The sequence below is a fragment of the Zonotrichia leucophrys genome, chromosome 1 (assembly GCF_028769735.1).
Source record: "Zonotrichia leucophrys gambelii isolate GWCS_2022_RI chromosome 1, RI_Zleu_2.0, whole genome shotgun sequence".
NCBI lineage: Eukaryota > Metazoa > Chordata > Aves > Passeriformes > Passerellidae > Zonotrichia > Zonotrichia leucophrys.
In genome coordinates this window covers 92461023-92479232 of record NC_088169.1, presented here as the reverse complement: position 1 = coordinate 92479232, position 18210 = coordinate 92461023, and the positions used below count along the sequence as shown (strand labels likewise).

General features: G+C 43.7%; 2 protein-coding genes across 4 annotated transcripts in view; one reads left to right on the top strand and one right to left on the bottom strand.

Moving 5' to 3' along the window:
* Window positions 1-787, top strand: part of B4GALT4 (beta-1,4-galactosyltransferase 4) — a 28261-nt gene extending 27474 nt beyond the window's left edge. For all 3 annotated transcript variants that reach the window (XM_064722328.1, XM_064722319.1, XM_064722310.1), the window contains one exon: window positions 102-787. In XM_064722328.1, the coding sequence (XP_064578398.1) occupies window positions 102-267 (166 nt within the window). In that variant the 3' untranslated portion in view covers window positions 268-787. The remainder of the gene's footprint in view (window positions 1-101) is intronic.
* Window positions 788-1654: 867 nt separating this feature from the next.
* Window positions 1655-16026, bottom strand: LOC135452320 (beta-1,4-galactosyltransferase 3-like). Its single transcript, XM_064722299.1, has 6 exons — window positions 15440-16026; window positions 8514-8749; window positions 6753-6943; window positions 6025-6147; window positions 3233-3337; window positions 1655-2310 (listed from the first exon to the last, which is right to left on the bottom strand). The coding sequence occupies exons 1-6, from the start codon at window positions 15681-15683 to the stop codon at window positions 2169-2171; spliced, it is 1041 nt and encodes a 346-aa protein (XP_064578369.1). The 5' UTR covers window positions 15684-16026; the 3' UTR covers window positions 1655-2168.
* Window positions 16027-18210: the final 2184 nt, after the last annotated feature.

Sequence of the window (18210 nt, the reverse complement as noted above, 5' to 3'; positions counted from 1 at the left end):
AATAGCAGTAGCTTTGCTTCCAAATTTACTGCCATTGGGAAAGAGATCAAAACTCCTCTCCTGTGCATGTCAGTGAAGTTTTTTCTCCTCTTTGTCCTCAGGATGAAGCTCCTCCGTCAGGTCTCTAGAACATGGAACACAGACGGGCTGAATTCCTGTTCCTATCAACTGCTCTCTGTGGAACACAACCCACTGTACATCAACATCACGGTGGACTTCAGTGTGCAGCCCAAGGTCTCACAGGGGCCAGCACCTCCCAGGTTATAGGAATGGCAACAGATCTCCTTTGTGGCTGCTGTTAGAGCAGATGACTTCCAGCACCTGCCTGGGAGAGTCCTTCAGTAGCACAGGAGCAAGTAAAGTGCTCCTTCACAGCATCTCATTGGGTGGTTGAGAGTTTCCTTTTGTGAGGACTGGAGTTACACACTGACCCAAGGGACAGGTCCTCGTGTTCTTCTATGCACTTTTTGCTGGGACATTACAAAACGTGTCCTTGTTTGGGCTGGTCCAAGGACTTGAACCAAGTCCCTGAAAAAATATTTGGTTTTGCAACTCTTTCTAAAGTTATTTTTGGTCTCATTAAAAGCACAGTAATTCTTCAAGAACTACAAACTTGATGAGAAAAGTTAATTTTTTTTGGCCTAAGGAAAAACTGCTTATGTGTGAGAGAAGAGCAGTAATGGTAATGGGTAAAGAGATGTTACAAATTTCTCAATAAATGCAGTCCATTGAACTTGAGAGTGTCTCATCCTTCACACCACAGTGTCCCCTGCTGAGGGGCTGCTGCCATGTCCTGTGGCAGTGATCAGTCTCATTCTGCAGCAGGATCCCTGTTACTCTGCAGGGATGGGGAAGGAAAGGCAGTGGCCAGCTCTGCTGGAGGGGGAGAAATTCCACTCCACAGATTTTAATGCTTTGGGCCAGGCTGTCAGCAGAGTGTGACCCGGGCCATTGTCACCTGTGAGTCTTGCTTAAGAAACAGGTGAAAGGCTCTGGGTAACCAGCTGTTCCACTGTGCTGCTGGATTTGAGCAGAAGTCTTGATTAGAGCACTGGACCTTCTGCACTGTATTTAACTGTCTTTACATGCTGATGTGAAGGCAGGCTCTGGAGAGTTTCTTTTAGGACATGATTCCAGTTGTGGAGAAGAGTGAAACTAAATGTTTGTAAGTATAGTGGCATGGATGCAGCTTTTCAGTGATGAAGGAGTTTTTGTATCTTCAAGGAACAAGCCAAAATTCCCCTGTGTCACACTCTCAAAATAACTGGACCTGGCAGGCAGTGCTACAGACTGAGTTGGCAGAGAAAGTAAGTTTACAGCAAGGGCAAGGGTTTGGGTTGACTGTCAGTCTCACAGTCAGGTAAGTACAAATGCTTTCCTGCAGCGTCACAGCTCCACTGTTGACATGTTTGACCTCAAGAAAAGACTAATATTTAATTTCTCACAAGTATTTTATATTGAAGACAGCTCAGCCTTCAATGATACTTAATGTCTGAGCAACAGCTGTAGCAGTAGATTAATTTCCCTGCTCTGAGCAGGAGGTTAGACTAGGTGACAGCCTCAGGTCCCACTCAGTCTGCATTACTTGCAGCTACAATAAAACAATTTCAACAGTTGTGGTTCAGGTCAGAGAAAAAAAATCAGAGATTTAAACTCTGCTTTGCCTGGTTTCAGGGCAACTTTCTTTTATTACACTCTCATTCAGTATTCTATAAAACTCTTAAGCCAAACACATAACTTCATTTATTTTACTCAAATTCACAAAAGATATTTATAGAACTGTAAATGGCTTCAACACCTTCTCAAAATACAACCTGTCAGAGGCCAATCTGACAGAATGGCTTGCATCCCAATTAACACTCAAGTACAAAGCAGGACAGAGCTCTCCAGCTACTGAACAAAGGTTCCAGAAAGCTTGGATTGGCTTACTGTCACAGACATGGCTCAGGGATCAGTTTTACAGTGACTTGGACTATTTTTACAGTAAGCCACAGACTGTTTAGTAGCTGTCATATCCTGTTCCTGGAGCCTCTTCTAAATCTGAAACAGTTAGAAGAAAAGGGAAAGGCAAGAGGGTTGATCTCAGGTGGGGCAGATGCCACAGGAAAATGGGAGAGATTGGCTGAACGCCCATGTGGCACCCAACCTCTGCTTTTGTTTCCAGTCTCTTAAGAAAATGGGGGAACATATCCAATGTCCACAGTGATCTTGGTATAAAGAGGATGCTTAGTCCTGGAAAGGAGCCTGAACTGTAATGTATTCATTCCATCAGCTTTCCATGTTTTTCTGGTGTTGTGTTGGGAAGGAGGCCTGAGGGAGAAAGAAGACCCGCAGTTAGAAGAAAGAAGGTAACACTGGCAGTTGAAGCTGCAGAAGAAAGAGTCTTCCACAGGGCAGAAAAGCCCTGAGACAATTCTTCCCATGATACAGACTGAACAGATTAGAGTGAGTTCACACTGAGTATTCCAAACAAGGAGGACAATTCAGACTGGACCCTGATCATAGAGGGAGACCAGTGAGGTGGCAGCTAGAGTCTCCAAAAACCAAGGAGCTGTCAGCAGCTTAGAGAGACCTGGGAGTGCAAGGCAGAAGTTTGCAGCCATGGTGTACATAGGCTGCTGTAGGTAGGTTTTTGACAGGGTTGTTATGGAAACCTGAGTTTTGAGATGATACAGAGAGATCTGCACTGCTGGTATGAGAAGCCTCCACCACACTTGACCCAACACCCTCCTCCAGCTCTTCTATATAAAACAGTCTTTGATAAAGTCTCTCATAGCACCTTTCTCATGTCTTCAAACTAGAATATTGCTTTCCACTATTTTAATGGCACGTTGTAACTCCACACAGACTGAACAGCAAGCTTTTAATATTGGGAACTTGTAACACAGTGCCCCTTCAAACTGAAATCTCCCTATTTATAAGACAGGCAGTATTTTTTTCTTTAAGTTTTACTCCCTATATAATTTCATGTTTAAGTCTATGTGTTAGCTTCCTAGCTGGCATCTGTCCTTCACAATAGGAAGAAAAGGCAGGAAACTAGGAGAAACCCTTCAAGTGTGAAGACAGGAGCTGAATGATTCAGTTGAAACTGACTGGGGGCTGCTTTTAAATAGCCTTCCTAAAGCAGAAAAAGCAGCAGTGACATGGGGCATATGTAGCCCATGCTGGGGAAGGTGACAGCAAGAGCCAAGCTGCCCCAAGGCCCAGAGCAGCCCCCAGCCCCACCAGGTACCTCCTCCAAGGATCTGGGATCTCTGTCTCTTCCTTGTAGTCCATCACTCGGTAGCGGCCAAGGTGAGGGGATGTCCGGACTATTTTCATTCCTGCCAAGTGAATCCTGTAAAACAACATACAAAAGTGTTTGTCTAGGCATAGACATGCCACTTCCAGGCTTATGGTCAGAGATGATTTTCAGTGCTAATGCAATAAAAACAAAGTGCAGAAGCAGCACAGGGCCACATGATCTTCTCTAGCGGGCTCTAGGCCAGGCTTGGGCTAGAAAGCTCCCAGCTGCAGTGCACTTTGACAGGGCACAAGGGGATTAGAGCAAGCAGGGAATGAACTACAACATACAGAGCATTCAAGAGCAGTTCCCCTGCCTCTGAAAAATGAGCATTATTCCACTTCCTCCTAAGAGCGCAGCTTTTGCTGCCTAGAGGTCCATCACCTAAACTTTAAGGGAAAAGAAAAAGACCCCAAACTTGCAGTTTCTGAAAGGAAGCCAGTCCTGAGTTTCAAAACCAGATTAAGCCTCTGTGTTCTTTGAGAAGTGCCATTCATTCAGATGGCCTGATTAGACTGGTTCATAAAAGATTAGGGATAAATACAGGCACCAGACAAACATATGTAAACTCAGCTGCAGTACAGTTAGATAAGAGAAGAGGAACAGAAGGCTCAGAATTCCAGAACAGAGCTTCTAAGCCCAGCATTCTGGGTGACTTTCAAGCAACTCACAGCCCACTGCTGATAGCACCTATGTTACTTAGCCAATAAAAAGTGGCTTCAACAGTGCTAGCTAAACCTCTACTAGTGCTACCACACCTCTGTTATCACAGGACAGCCCTTAGGCAGAGAAAATTCCTGTGAATGGAAGAATGAATGTTTGCTCAGTTGAGGTTATCTAACTGGCATGTTTGCAGCATTTGACTGCGTTCCATTGGGATCTGATACAGCAGGAATGTTATGAAGCTGAAAGGCTACAGAATTGAAAATATTTGTCAGGCTAGAGTCATCAGACGATTATAACACTTCACTGACAGTGTTATAGTTCCATTATTTCACATGGAGTTTTAGACAGTTTCTTTTTTTCTGAACATAAGCTTATGGCACATTCAACCATAAAGAGACAAAAAAGCAAGAACACTAAACTAGCTTTGCTGTCACAGTTTTTTGCATTGCAAATAAGACTGAAACTGAATTGTTAATACATTCATTTACTGGTAAGAAGAGTCCAAGAGACCTTCCTGTAGTTGAAAATGTTAACACATGAGTGGCTCCAATTAGAATAGTGTTTTGTTCTGGTATTTGCTACAACTTGTACTAGAGAGTACTGCAGTCTGGCAACTATAAGGGCAGCTGGCAGTTTCTTTCATTAACTCTGCTTTTTAATAAGCAATATCCCCCCAAAAAAATTCATCTTTGCACAGAATTTTTGAAAGCCAGACACTGAAATGTCAAAAAAAAATTCATTAATTTTTTTGCTACATGGTAAGAAGTGCTTGAGCACCTCCCAAAATCCAGATCCCAGCTGGTCACTGAAGAACAGCCAGCTCATTCCTAACTTCTGCAGGCTGAGACTTCAGAACGTGAATAAATCATTAACAGGCATTGTCCACAGCCCCCATGTATCTCTGGGCCAAAACATTGCTAATCATTAGCGTAAGTTTTCTCTGAAAACATAGGCTCTAATTCCCTTCCAGAAAGGGCTATTTTGGGAGCTATAGAATTCACTTGCCTTCCAGGATTCTCTTCAAAGAAGTGCACTCCTATGCATAACTGGCATGACTCTACCCTGGGTACCAAAAACCAAATTAGATGCCTGAGCTATACTAAGAGCAGCTGAATAGACCCAGCATTGTAGTACTTGATATCAAGATCTATTTTCCTGGCATTCTATTCCTTTCATAAATGCTGACTCTCTAAACAACCATACAACCTTTTAGTTGGCTTTCTCTGAAAGGCAAAGGAGGAATTCTATATTAGAAAATCTGGCTTTCAATTCCCAGATGAATACTGCTTTGAAAAAAACCCTGTAACTTGTCATGTTATGCAAGACAAAAATAACAATGGCTTCCATGGCCAGTTTAGTTTTATAAACTCCCCATGAGCCTGCCTCAGTGCTGGATCATAAAGGTGCACAGTGCAATTCCAAAGCTGAATAAAGAAGCTGCAGCCATGATTCTGTACTTGAAGAATTCACATTAGGCAGAGCACCTGGAACTAAACTCATCTATAGAATGCTGCTGCCATGGCAACCAAAGTACAAGAAAAACCATCAACTCTTGCTGTCACTGACTCACACTGGTACACAGGCTGCTCCATCACCCAGCACTGCAGACAAAAGATAGAATTCCTTGTGCTCCTTAATCCCTAGTGTCAGTGATTAGGTAACACTTGGAGCAGCCTAAATGCACTCAACTTAAATTCCCAACTGTCTGAGAATTAGTTAAGCACCTTCTTATTCCTCAAGCTTGCAGATTCCTTCCCTCCCTTGGGGCTGTCAACATCAGTGGAGGCACTTGTCAACTACAAGTGGTTATAACCCTTGCACTGAAGGCACAAGGATGTGAAATAACATTCTGCTCCCCAGAAATGAGAAAGCTTCATTTTCCCAGCACATAGTGATTGGATTCATAGGTTCTGACCATTTCCTGACATAAAGGATTCCCAATAGCAACAGCATTTGGGACTATAATGGTACTGCAAGCACACTAAGTAACAATGTCATTGGTTCCTTTCCTAGGGTGCTGTTATGCTTCACTTGCCAGCTTAGATCCACTTCAAGCCTGTCCTGTGCATTGGTACCTTGTAGCAATGTCATCATTTTCACCACCATCGCCCCAGTAGGTGTTGGGAAACCCATTCATCTTCATGTAATGGTCTGGAGTCAGAGCAGACACGCCCCCAAAAAAGGACTTGTATGGCAGACTAAAAGAGAAAACAAACAGGCAAACAAACAGCACCCTCCAAAGAAACCCAACCACCAAAAACCAGAGTTCACTATTGAAGGCTAATGCCTGTCCTCCACAACTAACAGTGTGATCCAAGTCACACATACATTAATTGCAGGCACTCTCATGACAATGCCAAACCCCAAAACAGTAAACCCAGTGTAATTCCCATCATGTTCCATTCCCCTCATCGTTTCCCAACACCTCCCCCCAAAACTGACCAAAGTAAAGCTGGTTTCAAAATTCATATATTGGATCAGTTTCAAGTACTTGTATCCTACCACATCATATTCCACCTGATCCAATATTCCCACTTTATACTTTTTTTCTTAAAGGAAAGTCAAACAGAAACCTGCCAGTCATTTGCCAAGCTGAGCTAACTGTGGAACAGGGAACTACAGGCAAGGAAACATTCAAGATTGCATGCCTGGGTCAAAAATATCCTTTTCTGGGAAGTAACTGCTGCAAAACTAACACACAGAAAACCTCATTAAGGTTGTCTTTCACTGTTCCCACCCATACTTTCTAACAGGAAGTGAAGCAACTGGAATATATCCACAGAAAGCAAATGGAGGCACTTACGTGTACTGAAACTTATCTATGGCACTGGCCATGTGCTTGGGATAATATTCATCACAAATGTACAGGTTATAATCATTCTCAGGCACCAGGTCAATGTCATGCAGGACAAGGCAGTCCCACTCTTCATCCTTCATGGCCTCCCGGACACCAACATTGAGCAGCTTTGCTCGGTTAAATGAACCAGTCCCTACCTGGAAAAGAAAACCTACATTTCTTCACCAAAACAACACAGATGTTGTTAGATAGCTCAGTTAAAATTTGCTTTAGTCAAAAAGCCTTATTCAAATGAATGAATCCATACTGGCTGCAAATTCCACGCTCCCAGCTTTGAAAATGTCACCTACCCTTTTCACAACACTCTTAACAATTGTCAGCTTTGCTGTGTCAGGGCCTATGTACTTTCAAGAGATCCATCCATAAGCCAATCCTCAGGTAAACAGTTGCACAGCAACACTTTTGCCCTGACTACTGTTTACTAAAACTTACAAATCAGAATAAGATCTTGGTCAAACAAAAAGCTTCTTTGCCCTCCCAATAAACTATTGGTTTTAACTGATGAATCCAAAACTTGCTCCCTTGCCACTGATCTTTTGCAACACCAGTCCATGTCAGGTACAAAAGGCTGCTTGACCTGCACAGCCTGCCCTGCCAAGCCACATGTTTGCATTTGACATAGACTAAAAATATCCAGCTTCACTCCAGCATTCAGTCTCCACGTTTTGCTCAGTAGTCACACTGAAGCTACAGACAAACCACATGCAAATCTCAGAAAGAGGAAAACAAAAGTTACAACTGCCCTGGGTTACAAAAGGGAAGCGCTACCGTGGGGTGTAACCAAACTCTGTATTCTACTTTCCTCTACATCATTTTTGGACAAGCTCTTAAAGAAGGGTCGTTTGCAGCAGCTGCCCAGTGCACAGCCACCCCTCAGGATACAGCTGGGTGTTACATAAGGAAAAAAGAGGCAGCCCTGTGAGGCAGAGTAGTGTTTCTTTCTCTTCACACTCAGCTGTGGTACCTCCCTCAGGTAAAGCAGCAGTCCCGCCCATCCTGAAGGGTCTCTGATAAGGGGCCATCATGAACTGACTGGCACCAGCAGAACACCTGGCAACAACCACCAAGGACTCCAAAAATATTCTGTCCCTCATAGGACTACATCACTCCATTGTGAAACTCCCTGCCCTGGGAGGTACCACCTGAACCTGACCACATATCATCTTGATTTGGGGACTTGGGACATCAGGTACCCAGAGAAGGAACAGACCTTCCACAGGACCATTGTTTTCAACACTGCAGCCATCACTTAATCAGGCTGTGACCACCATCCTGATCAACAGGGACACAGGCTGTCACTTAAAGCCAGTGTTTTTGTATTAATGCATTTATTATAATTCTTTCTATTAAGTTGTAATTCCGATATGAAATCTTTCTCAAGGTGATTGTATGGGAGTTCATTACTCCTGCTGGTTTACTTTCAAACCAGCACAACCACTTAGTGACAAACTTATACCCCCAGGAAAAAAAAAACCAAAAAAACCAACAAAATCACAACAGAACCAAATAATAGCAGAAGGATGATCTTGACAAGTGGTACATTATTTCAATCATTAGCAGTCATGGAGGCAGGACAGCTATCTGACCTCCTCTCAGCCCATGCATAAAACACTATTTCCACACCAGAAGAGTCACATTTCTTCTTCAGAACCCAGCCCGTAAGCGGAGTAGCTGAGCTCCCAGCAGGCACATTGGACTTGGGTTTACCTGCTGGATCAGGTAGATGGTGTAGCTGAGCTGCTGGCGCTGCAGGAAGGGATGGATGTAGTAGAGGAGGTGGCGGAGTTTCTTCTCCTGGTTCCTGTAGGCCACGAGGATGGCGGATTTGTAGCGGGCAAAGCAGTGAGGTGGCTTGTAGTGGCCACCAGACTGAACAAAAGGATTTCTTTTAATGATCATCCTTTCACTAGGGAGCGCCTTGAAGGTGATGGTTAATGGACCAACTGTAAAGAGAGACAGAAAAAAGAATCAGCACGAGAAACATCAGTGATCTATCTTTTTCCAGAGCTATGAGATCAGCTCCCCATGTCTGCTCCTTCAGACAGCAGCCCCACCAGAGGAGAGTTAACAGCACCCATGCAGACGTGGCTCTGTGATGAATTTCACACACACCACCTGCCAGGCACGCCGAGCCCTAGCACGGCCAGCACGGCCCGCCGGGCTGCGGCACAGCTGCTGCTCCCCGGGACTGCCTGCCTGCCACAGCCCGCTGCTGCTGAGATGAGATCCTTGAGCAAATGGATTCGCTGAAAGAAACAGCGCTGGAAATTATTCAAGATGAACAGACACATCTGCTTTTGCTATCCATTTGGAAAATTTCTCTAAGCCTCGTTCAGAAGAGATTCAAGGACAAAGATGCGCAAGTGGATATTCAGCAGGTCAGGGGAGAAACAGTTTGAAGCCTGGATAAATATAAATGCTTAGAAAATGTCAGTTCTACCTTTAAAAGCATTTCAAGTTCAATTTGATGTTACAATCACATGCCACAATAGCTGAATTTGCTCTATTATTTCATTTTATACACTTTGATAAGCAGGCAGTACTTCAAAATCTTGGAGAAGCAGAAGACAGACCTGAGAAAGAAGAAAGATATTATATTTTCAGGAACAGGCACAGGATAGCAAAAGAAACTATACATGGTTGTTGTTCTACTCGGCACCTCTTTTTAAAATACAAAATATACTGGATATCTTCAAGAGTTATTGCCTAATTATAAAAAAATCTACATTTTTACATGAATTCTTCCATTCTTCAGATGGAAAAATACTGACAAGTCATAAGTGAAAAAGAATCCATATAAAGTGTCAATACCCATTTTAACACAAACCTAATTGTTACAATATAAATAAACAAATTCTACAATTATTTAAATGCCTGTACTCCTGGGTTGTGAGAAAAGCTTCCAGAAGTAGCAGAAAACTTGTATTTATACACAAATCAGTGTGTCTTAATGGTTTTCTGTAACTGTGAACTTTTAAGAAAATAATACACAGATGCAGAACAAGATTACCATCCAATGCTTAAATGAACTAGGAAAAAACTTTCACCCAAATCATAATTAGAAGCTGGCAATTTCAAATGACAGTTCTATTCAAAAATTCTTTGCAGGCAATGTTACAAAGGCAAAATGTTTTTTTCACCAAAAGTTTGCAAGGCAAGTTTGAAGCTGGTGGTGTTTTTTTTTTTTCTTTAATATCTATAAACAAGATTTTCTTTTCTTTCCAAGCTGATAATTAACACGATGGCTGTCCTAAATCAAGTTTTTAGTATCTTCTAAGTGAGACTCCCTCTTAAAACACTGCAATAAATAATTCTCTCAAAAATCTTCTGATAATGAAGCATGAGAGAGAGAAAGCAAATATTTAGGTCTGGTGTTTAGGAGCTTTCATTTGAGCAGGAGAAGGTACAGGTGTGTTTTACGACTAAATAAGCAAGTGAGTCCAGAATATGTTTCTTTCAGCCCATCCTATATTCAAATCTCTGGTACAATTCTAACAAAAACACAAAAAATTGAGCCTGCCCACACCCACATCCTGTTTAACTGACACAAAAAGAAGCAACATCCCTCCACTGCTTTTGGGGGTTTGGGTTTTTGGGGTTTGCTTGGTTCATTGGTTTTGGGTTGGTTGCAGGATTTTTAGAGCAGTAACAAGGCTTAATGAGTAAATTTGCCATAAAATTCAGTGTCCATTCTGAACCAGGGAACATTTTGCTACTATGAGGGAGCTGGTACACCTCACATTTCTGATGGGCAAACCTGTATTTGATAAGTGTCTCCTTTCCTTCCTCAGGGAACACACAAATGGCATTTCCTGAAGGTCAGTCTGAAGAGCCACTGATCCCATTTCTCATGCTGTCAAAAATGTCTGGTCTGAATCCTGCTCTGTGGGTTTTGTTCATTGGTCTCTGTTTGTTGGTTTGTTTTTAAAAAGAAAGCCTGACTTCTGCTTGTCAGCAAGATTTTGCAATAGCTGACTCTTAAACATCACTTTTCAGTCCTTCTCCAACTACTTAAAATACATGAGAGTTTGATTTTCACTGCATTACCCGCAGCAGGAAAGCAGAGTACACTGCCATATATTTGTACCCAAACCAGAAGAGTGGTTCTTCAGAGAATCATTGTGAGGGCTATGGACCTAGGTCACATTTACAGTGAACATTTCATGAGGGTATTTCCTACCTCTGTGCAGGCAGTTTCCCTTTCCACCCTTAACACTCCCATGTTTCAGTCCAACAATGTTGTCAACCTGTAGTTTATGTTGCTGTTTAGATTAATGGACTCCCTGATTATCAGATCTTTCATCCTAAAGCACCATTAACCACTGATTTGATGACAACTGGAGCTTGCTAAAAAAGTATTATATTCAAGGATTTAAACTATAGATTATTGCTCTAAATAAAAAATAAGAAAGGGAATTAATCCCTTTTATTCTCCCACAAAGGCAAGGTTTTGTTTTCTGTAAAACAATTGGTACTCTGTATTGCAGAGTAAGATTCTGCAGCAGCAATCTTTAAATTCCAGAAAAAATAAGATTCTAATTTGAATGTAAAGGTATGAGTAGAACAATGTGAATAGTTTCACTCCTGTTCTCTCCTTCCATACCCAAGCATTCCAGGAGTATAACATTTGTATTTTCCAGGTTTTTCAAGATACTGTGTTCTCCTATGCTGCCTGGCTCCAAACCTCAAACAAATCAGCTCAGAAACTCAATCTGGAATATGCCAAGGGAAGGAAGAAAAAAAAAAGAGTGTGACTTACATCCCCAAAACCTCTGGCTGCCCTACACTCCTTGGCTACAAGCTACATTCTGGCTCTCATGTCTCCCTGCCGTCCAACTAACAAAAGGCTAATGCAATCTAATCCAATTAATTCCCAAATGTGAACAGAGCACTTGCAGGCTGGACCAAAGAGGGATAAATAAAACTGCCAAAGCATAGCCTTGGAAAAGGAGGAAAAAAACATCTTACACACACTAGGAAGCACAGGATCCCTGTTGAGGCAGGGTACAGAATCAACACCCTGAAGTGTCCAAGCAATTTTTCCATGGCCAATTTTGTCATGGTTCCAAAGATGTTTCTGTGCCTGTACCATCACACAGACGGTGTTTAATGAATATGAAACTTCAGTGTACAGTTAGGTCTCACAATTCCCTGTCTGTGTTAGCTGGTGCCAGTGACAGCACACTCCCTGCTTGCTTCACTCCCCAGGCAACACATTTACCTGTGAGGGGACCTATGGACCTTGGCCACATCTCTCCCACCTTACCAAAGGAACTCCAGGACTTCTGAGCTCAGAGTTTGCAGCTGTAACTACCAAGCCCAATGAGAACAACCAGAACTTACCCAAGAGGAACAGACAGGAACAGTAGCATGGGTGCATGCTGCACTCAGATACTGCAGCACCACACACTACATTAACAGAGTCATATTTCTGTAATTCTACCAGTGCTTGGGGAAAAAAAAATAAAAACTCAGACCAACAGCTTTCATTTAAGCATCAGTTTCTAATGATAGAATACAAGGCTGTCTCAATGGCACCTGAAAATAAATCTCAGCATTAGCACTGCCACTTCTTTATTGCTCTTTCAATCCAAGAGAAGAAACTCTGGCAGCATTAGAAAACATAGCAGGAGCTACTTAATACAACAGATGGTCCTGCTCATGAAAAGGTTATGACAGATGGGAGTGAAAACTACTATAAGAAGGGCTTGGAAAAAATCCTTCCATAGCATGAGCAAATTATAAACAGCAAACTCACAGACAGAACTTTCAACTATTGAAGTCCTCGAGGGCCACACCAACTCGTTCAGCATGTACCATGCACGAAGGAAGGTACCCCTTTAAACCAAACCAGAAATAGTACAGTAAACCAAATCTTCTAGCACTAAACTTTTTCTTCGTGAGAGGAAAAGATGAACTGAAGCAAGGTACCTTGCATGCAATGTGAGAAAGTCAGATTTTGAACTTAAAAGCTATTTAGTTATGTTTAACGAAGTATAACCCTGGCATATAAGCACTTCACTTTTTCTAAAAACAGAGGAGGAAGAAACAGGCAATGGGTTATTTGTGTAGAAACTTTTAACTTCTGAGGGAACTCAAGTAATTTGTTCACTATATTAGTGAAGACACTGAATACCTGCAATGCTTTTCAAGTTCTTGGTCACAAAATGTTCAGTGGACACCACTAGGTGTTTAAAAGCACCACTAGTCAGCTTAGTCAGGAGTCTAGTTTCTCCAAGGCAGAGATGATTAGCAATTACACTTCAATTCTTACTTCACAGCCCTGGAAGAACCAAGTTGCTGCAGATTCAGGAGACAGGAAACAGACAGATGAGCTGCAAGCTGATTAACATTCAAACAGTTATCAAAATGATCTACTACATATATAAATGGAAAAATTGCTGCACTTCATAAAAGCCCTGATGCAGAAACCATTTAAGCCATTTGGCATCCTTCCAGGTACTTTAACACACTTTAGAGTGGGCACTGTGACTTATTACTAGCTCTGAGCAGGAGGCTGAGTCCTCAAGAATTGATTTGAAATCTCATTTAATAGAGTTTATGAAATTAATATTAAAAGGCATTGCTCTCTGCAATATAATGCTTCCAAGAAACATCAGTCTCATGAGAGATGATGGCAAAAACTATTCAAGACATTTATAAAGTATTTATCTCAATGTGCCCATCACATATAAAACAAGGGACAACTCCCTCACAAAACAGCATGCTTCTCAGCTAAGAAAAAAGCAAAACACCCAGAAGAGGCTGGCATGCAGTGATAGAAGCAATAATTTACATCCTATATTTACAGGGAAATGCCACTGAGTAAAAGTTAAGCAGTAGCAGAGACCTCATTTTTCTGAAGCTGAATTTGTATCAGTGCTCCAAATTACTTGTTTCACTTCGATATGGTTCATATGCTCAGCTCAGTATTTTCACACAGCAAAGCTTACACAGTTACTTTGCCTCATGGCTGGCTTTTTTTCCTCCCAGACAGCTTGCTGTTTGTTTCTGTCTGTGACTAACATCATGTTTCCATTTTAGCTCTGAAGTACCGCCTGCAGGACCATCCCCTGCTCTCAGCACTCTCAGTGATGGGCAGAGGAGGAGTTCTTAAAAAGACTTCCCAGCTCTAAGAGCACAGGTTAGTGTAATTATACTCTGTGTCCGCCTCCTCCATATACGTCACTACTTTTACTTATCTGATGGTTTGCAGGCAAGCTGCAGAATTGTTTGGTTCTTTCTTTTTGACACTAAAGCTGTCTCATTTGACTCTTTAGGAGAGAGGATTTTCATCAGTAGCGGACAAAAACTAGGTGCAGTCACATTTCTGCTGTGTTTTTTCAAATAAAACAATTCAGCCTGAAAAAAAGGAATTGTAGCTCCCCAGAACTGAATGGGCTGCAGTGCACTGAGACCATGACACCAGCACCTGTGCAAAAAGGCTCTGTGCTACCAGGATTTCAGGAGTTGGTAGAGCCATTTCTATGGGAAATGCTGAAACACACACCCAAAGCTATCTTAGACTTTCATCATACACACTGTGTGTACTTAATTTAACTGCAAGCAACAGGGGAAGGAAGAAAACATCTCAAAAGAACAAGCATCATTGCAAAGGTTGCAGCCCGAGCAGGCTCATCCAAAGGGTCCCAGCAGAGCTCTCCAACCTAAGTAAGCAACCTGACACAAGGGCACTGGCTCCCCACAGAGCTTCCACGTGATCCAAGGTCAACCATTTGCTCCTAACGGGCTCCAAGTGCAGTGATCAGCTTTCCTAGAACAGCAGTCCAAGGCTAAGGGCTAGGTGTAGACAACATGGCCCCAAACCAGCTGTAAGTGCATGCTGACGGAATTGAATCCATTCATGGCTGGCTGAGTCAAAGGGATTCACTATTGCCTGAGCAGCACCACCACTTTACTGGAAACACACCTGCTTTATACACCTGGTTTGACTTTGTAATGACTTAAAATTTCTCAACTGTTTTAGTACTGCAACAGCTGGATGAATGCTGCTTCCTAGATCAGCTCTGGTTTGGTCCTACTGTGAATACAAATTAACCTGTGACCAGACTTTTAAGTCTAACACAGAAGTTTCCAAGCCTAAAGGTGTGTGACAATCATAGACTAGAAGATCACCATGAAGAACAAGGTGCCATCCTCACACATCCTCCAATTAAGCTGATTTCAAGTCAACTTAATCAATTTATATTGAACTACAGATTTGATATAAGGCTTAAGACAAAGAACCAAGCAATTAAAGTCAGAGGTCAATATTATGCAGTTTCTAAATTGTTGGGTCATTTTACACTAGACTGCCCAGAAAAAAAAACCAAAAAAGCATTACTAACTTGATATTATCACCATGCACTGTTTTCACTCTTGCTCTACAATCTTGACATCTGTGTAACCAAACTCTCAATATTGGAAATTTGTAGGCCAGTAAAACACTTTTCCCCGCACAAGCAATAAAACAACACGGGTTGTTAACAGGAGAGAATTTTGGCAGCGTAAGTACACCAGCACACCTGTTTCAAAGTTTGTAGAAGATACAACTTACATTTATGACACCTTCAGGGTTACGAAGGAGGTTCTTTCAAACCACCTTTCCAGGGCTTTTGGAGGTTCATACCTACCCAGGACTGGGGACTGCGCTGAGCAGTAGGGCATGGTGTCCTCACTGGGAGCCCGGGTGAACAAGCTGAGGTTTGTGTACACATCGTGGGGCTTCGAGTAATCCACCACCACCACCTGAGGCGCCTCTACAAACCCGCGGAACACACGCGAAGGTCCGCTTCGGTAGAGGATCAGGATAAATATTGCTTGGAAGACAAACACAAACAGAAGGAAACAATGATTTTCCATACGGGAGAGGAACATAGTTTTTAGCCCATGCTCCAGGATCAGGGCGGCGAGGAGCTGAAGTGCCTTCCAGGGGCTGCCGTTCCACGCTCTGGGCTACATCGCTGTGCAGACCGTCTCCTCCTCCTCCTCCCCCTCCTTCTCCTCCAACTTTCTGAGGCGGCAGCGTGCTCGCCTAGCTGGGCTTCATCAGGACGCCGAGAGCCAGACCTCCCCTTCCCGGTGCGAGCTGAGCCAGGCGGGCTGGAGGAAGGGACGAGCCGGCCGAGCCAGAGTCAGCCCGCTCGGAGCCCCGGGGCAACGGCACGGGCTCGCTGTGGCACAGGCGCAGCGCCCGCCCTCCCCCGCCCGCCTTCCGGCGAGACTACAGCTCCCAGAATGCACGGCGGGGCAGGGCGGGCCCCTGGCCGGGCGGTGCTGCCGCTCAGCATGCTGGGAGATGTAGTCATCTTCCCCCCTCCGTCAGCTGCCGCCGCTGTGGGCGAGGAGAGAGAAGGATGGGGGTGGTTGCTAAACTGCACCCCGTGTCGTCTCGTCGGTGAAAACCCTACTGCTGTCTCCACTTTAAATTGGCTATTAAACTGGTCAGGGAGAGATGAATGGAAATTTAGACGTTGCAATGGACTGCCCAGGGAGGTGGTGGAGTCTCCGTCCCTGGAGGTGTGTAAGGAAAGACTGGGCGTGGCCCTCAGTGCCATGGGCTGGTTGCCATGGTCATGTTCGGTCATAGGCTGGACACAATAATCTCAGAAGTCTTTTCCAAACTGATTGATTGGGTGATTCTGTGGAATGGATACACCTCAGCCAGTGCCTAAAGGGACCACAGCAGCCTGGCTGCTGTGAGAGGCCTGCCATGGGCATGCTGCCCTGAAAAAATTCAGCTTTTATGCCCCTCTCTTCTCTGGCTGATTTTGAAAACAGATGGGGCTTAGATTGTGCTGTCAGTCATTTTTGTGCTCTCACGTGTTTGCTTTTGCTTAAATGCAGGAGAGGAAAAGACATTTTACAGACATTAAATTCCTCCACGGCTTCAAAGAAGAGTTGGCATTGGCCGTGTTTGTGGTGGGGAGAGGGTTAGAAGGAAATCTGTGAGGGGGAGCAGGCTCCCTGAGCTCAGCATCCCACTCCAAGGCATAGCCACTGGCCCAGCAGCCAGCCCATGAGTGCTGGCCCAGACCAGGCACAGCACTGAGCACTAAGCAGACAGACTGCCAGCCTCTTTCCCTGGAGAGATTCTAAAGCTGTCTGGACACAGTCCTGAAGAGCGTGCTCTAGGGGACCATGCTTGAGCGAGAGGGTTGGACCAGATGGTCGCCAGTGGTCCCTTCCAGTCTTACCTGTTCTGTGATTCATGTGCTGCTGTTTGCCTTCCAAATGGGATGGCATGGTAAGAAGATGTTGGGAGAGAGCGATATCACTTTTATGAGGAGCTGGGAGTACTCTTGCTTCAGAGTTGGACTGAGATGCATGAGACACATTTATGGGAAACTTGATCTCAGTCATTCTCCTGTGCAGAACAACCCATTATTCAATTAAAGTGGATTGCTTAAGGCCTGGATGCAAATTGTCATCATTTCACATTTAATTTTAACTTAATTGGGTTTTTAAACAAAAAATGTAGAGAACTTTTCTTTTCCTCGGGCAAAGTCTTGCTTTACTGAAATCCATGCAATGCTGCTGCCACAAGGTTGCTTTTTTTGTACACCTACATCTATTGTTTACATTCTCCTTGTGCCATTCCCTCTACAATGACAAACCCACCCTGCTTGCCTTCTCCTCCATAAAACAAAGCAACGCTCGCTGTTCTGCTGATAGCTCCAGCAAGTACAATGCCAAGGACAGGAAAGTATTAATCTCTGCATCAGCTGAGAAACAAAGAAAGGAATCAGATTTTCATGGTATGACCTGGGGCTGCAGCTGGCAATTGTTTCAGGGCCAGTAGTGCTTTATGTTTCTCTTGCAATCCCTCCTTGGGTCACAATAGGAAATCTCAATGTAGGAAGAATTTGGCAAACAAACATGTCTGCATCCCTCTGTCTTGGAGAAGGGAGCAGCTGGACCATTAGAGCTGCCCCACTTCAGTGGCTCTGCAACTTCCTTGCAGTCAGGGCGTAGTTGTAAAAATTGCCACCCTGTGCCAGTTCTTGGGCAGAGGAATGAGGTCAGATGGAAACAGCCTACCCTAATCTGTATTTTCACCTGTGTGTATATTTGGTCTCCAGACTGGAAAACTAAATACAGGCAGATCAGCTGTCTGCAGAGGAACCAGCCAGCACGTGTTTCTGTGTGAGCTCTGGGAACTGAATCTCCAGGTATGTCTCCCTCAGGAGCCTTCCAAACCAAATACAGTTCTTCTCTTTCCCCTTCAACTATCAGCACTGGAATGAGTGGATCATAAACCCAATCACGAGTCTTTTCCTCACCAGAAAGCAAGCAGACCAGGAAGAGCAAAGTACAGGTCAGAACTTCATGGTGCCAGCAGGTCTGAGCCTTTTCAAGGTCACAGTGCTCCTGTTTTAAACAGAGCTGTGGAAACTAGGGTGTG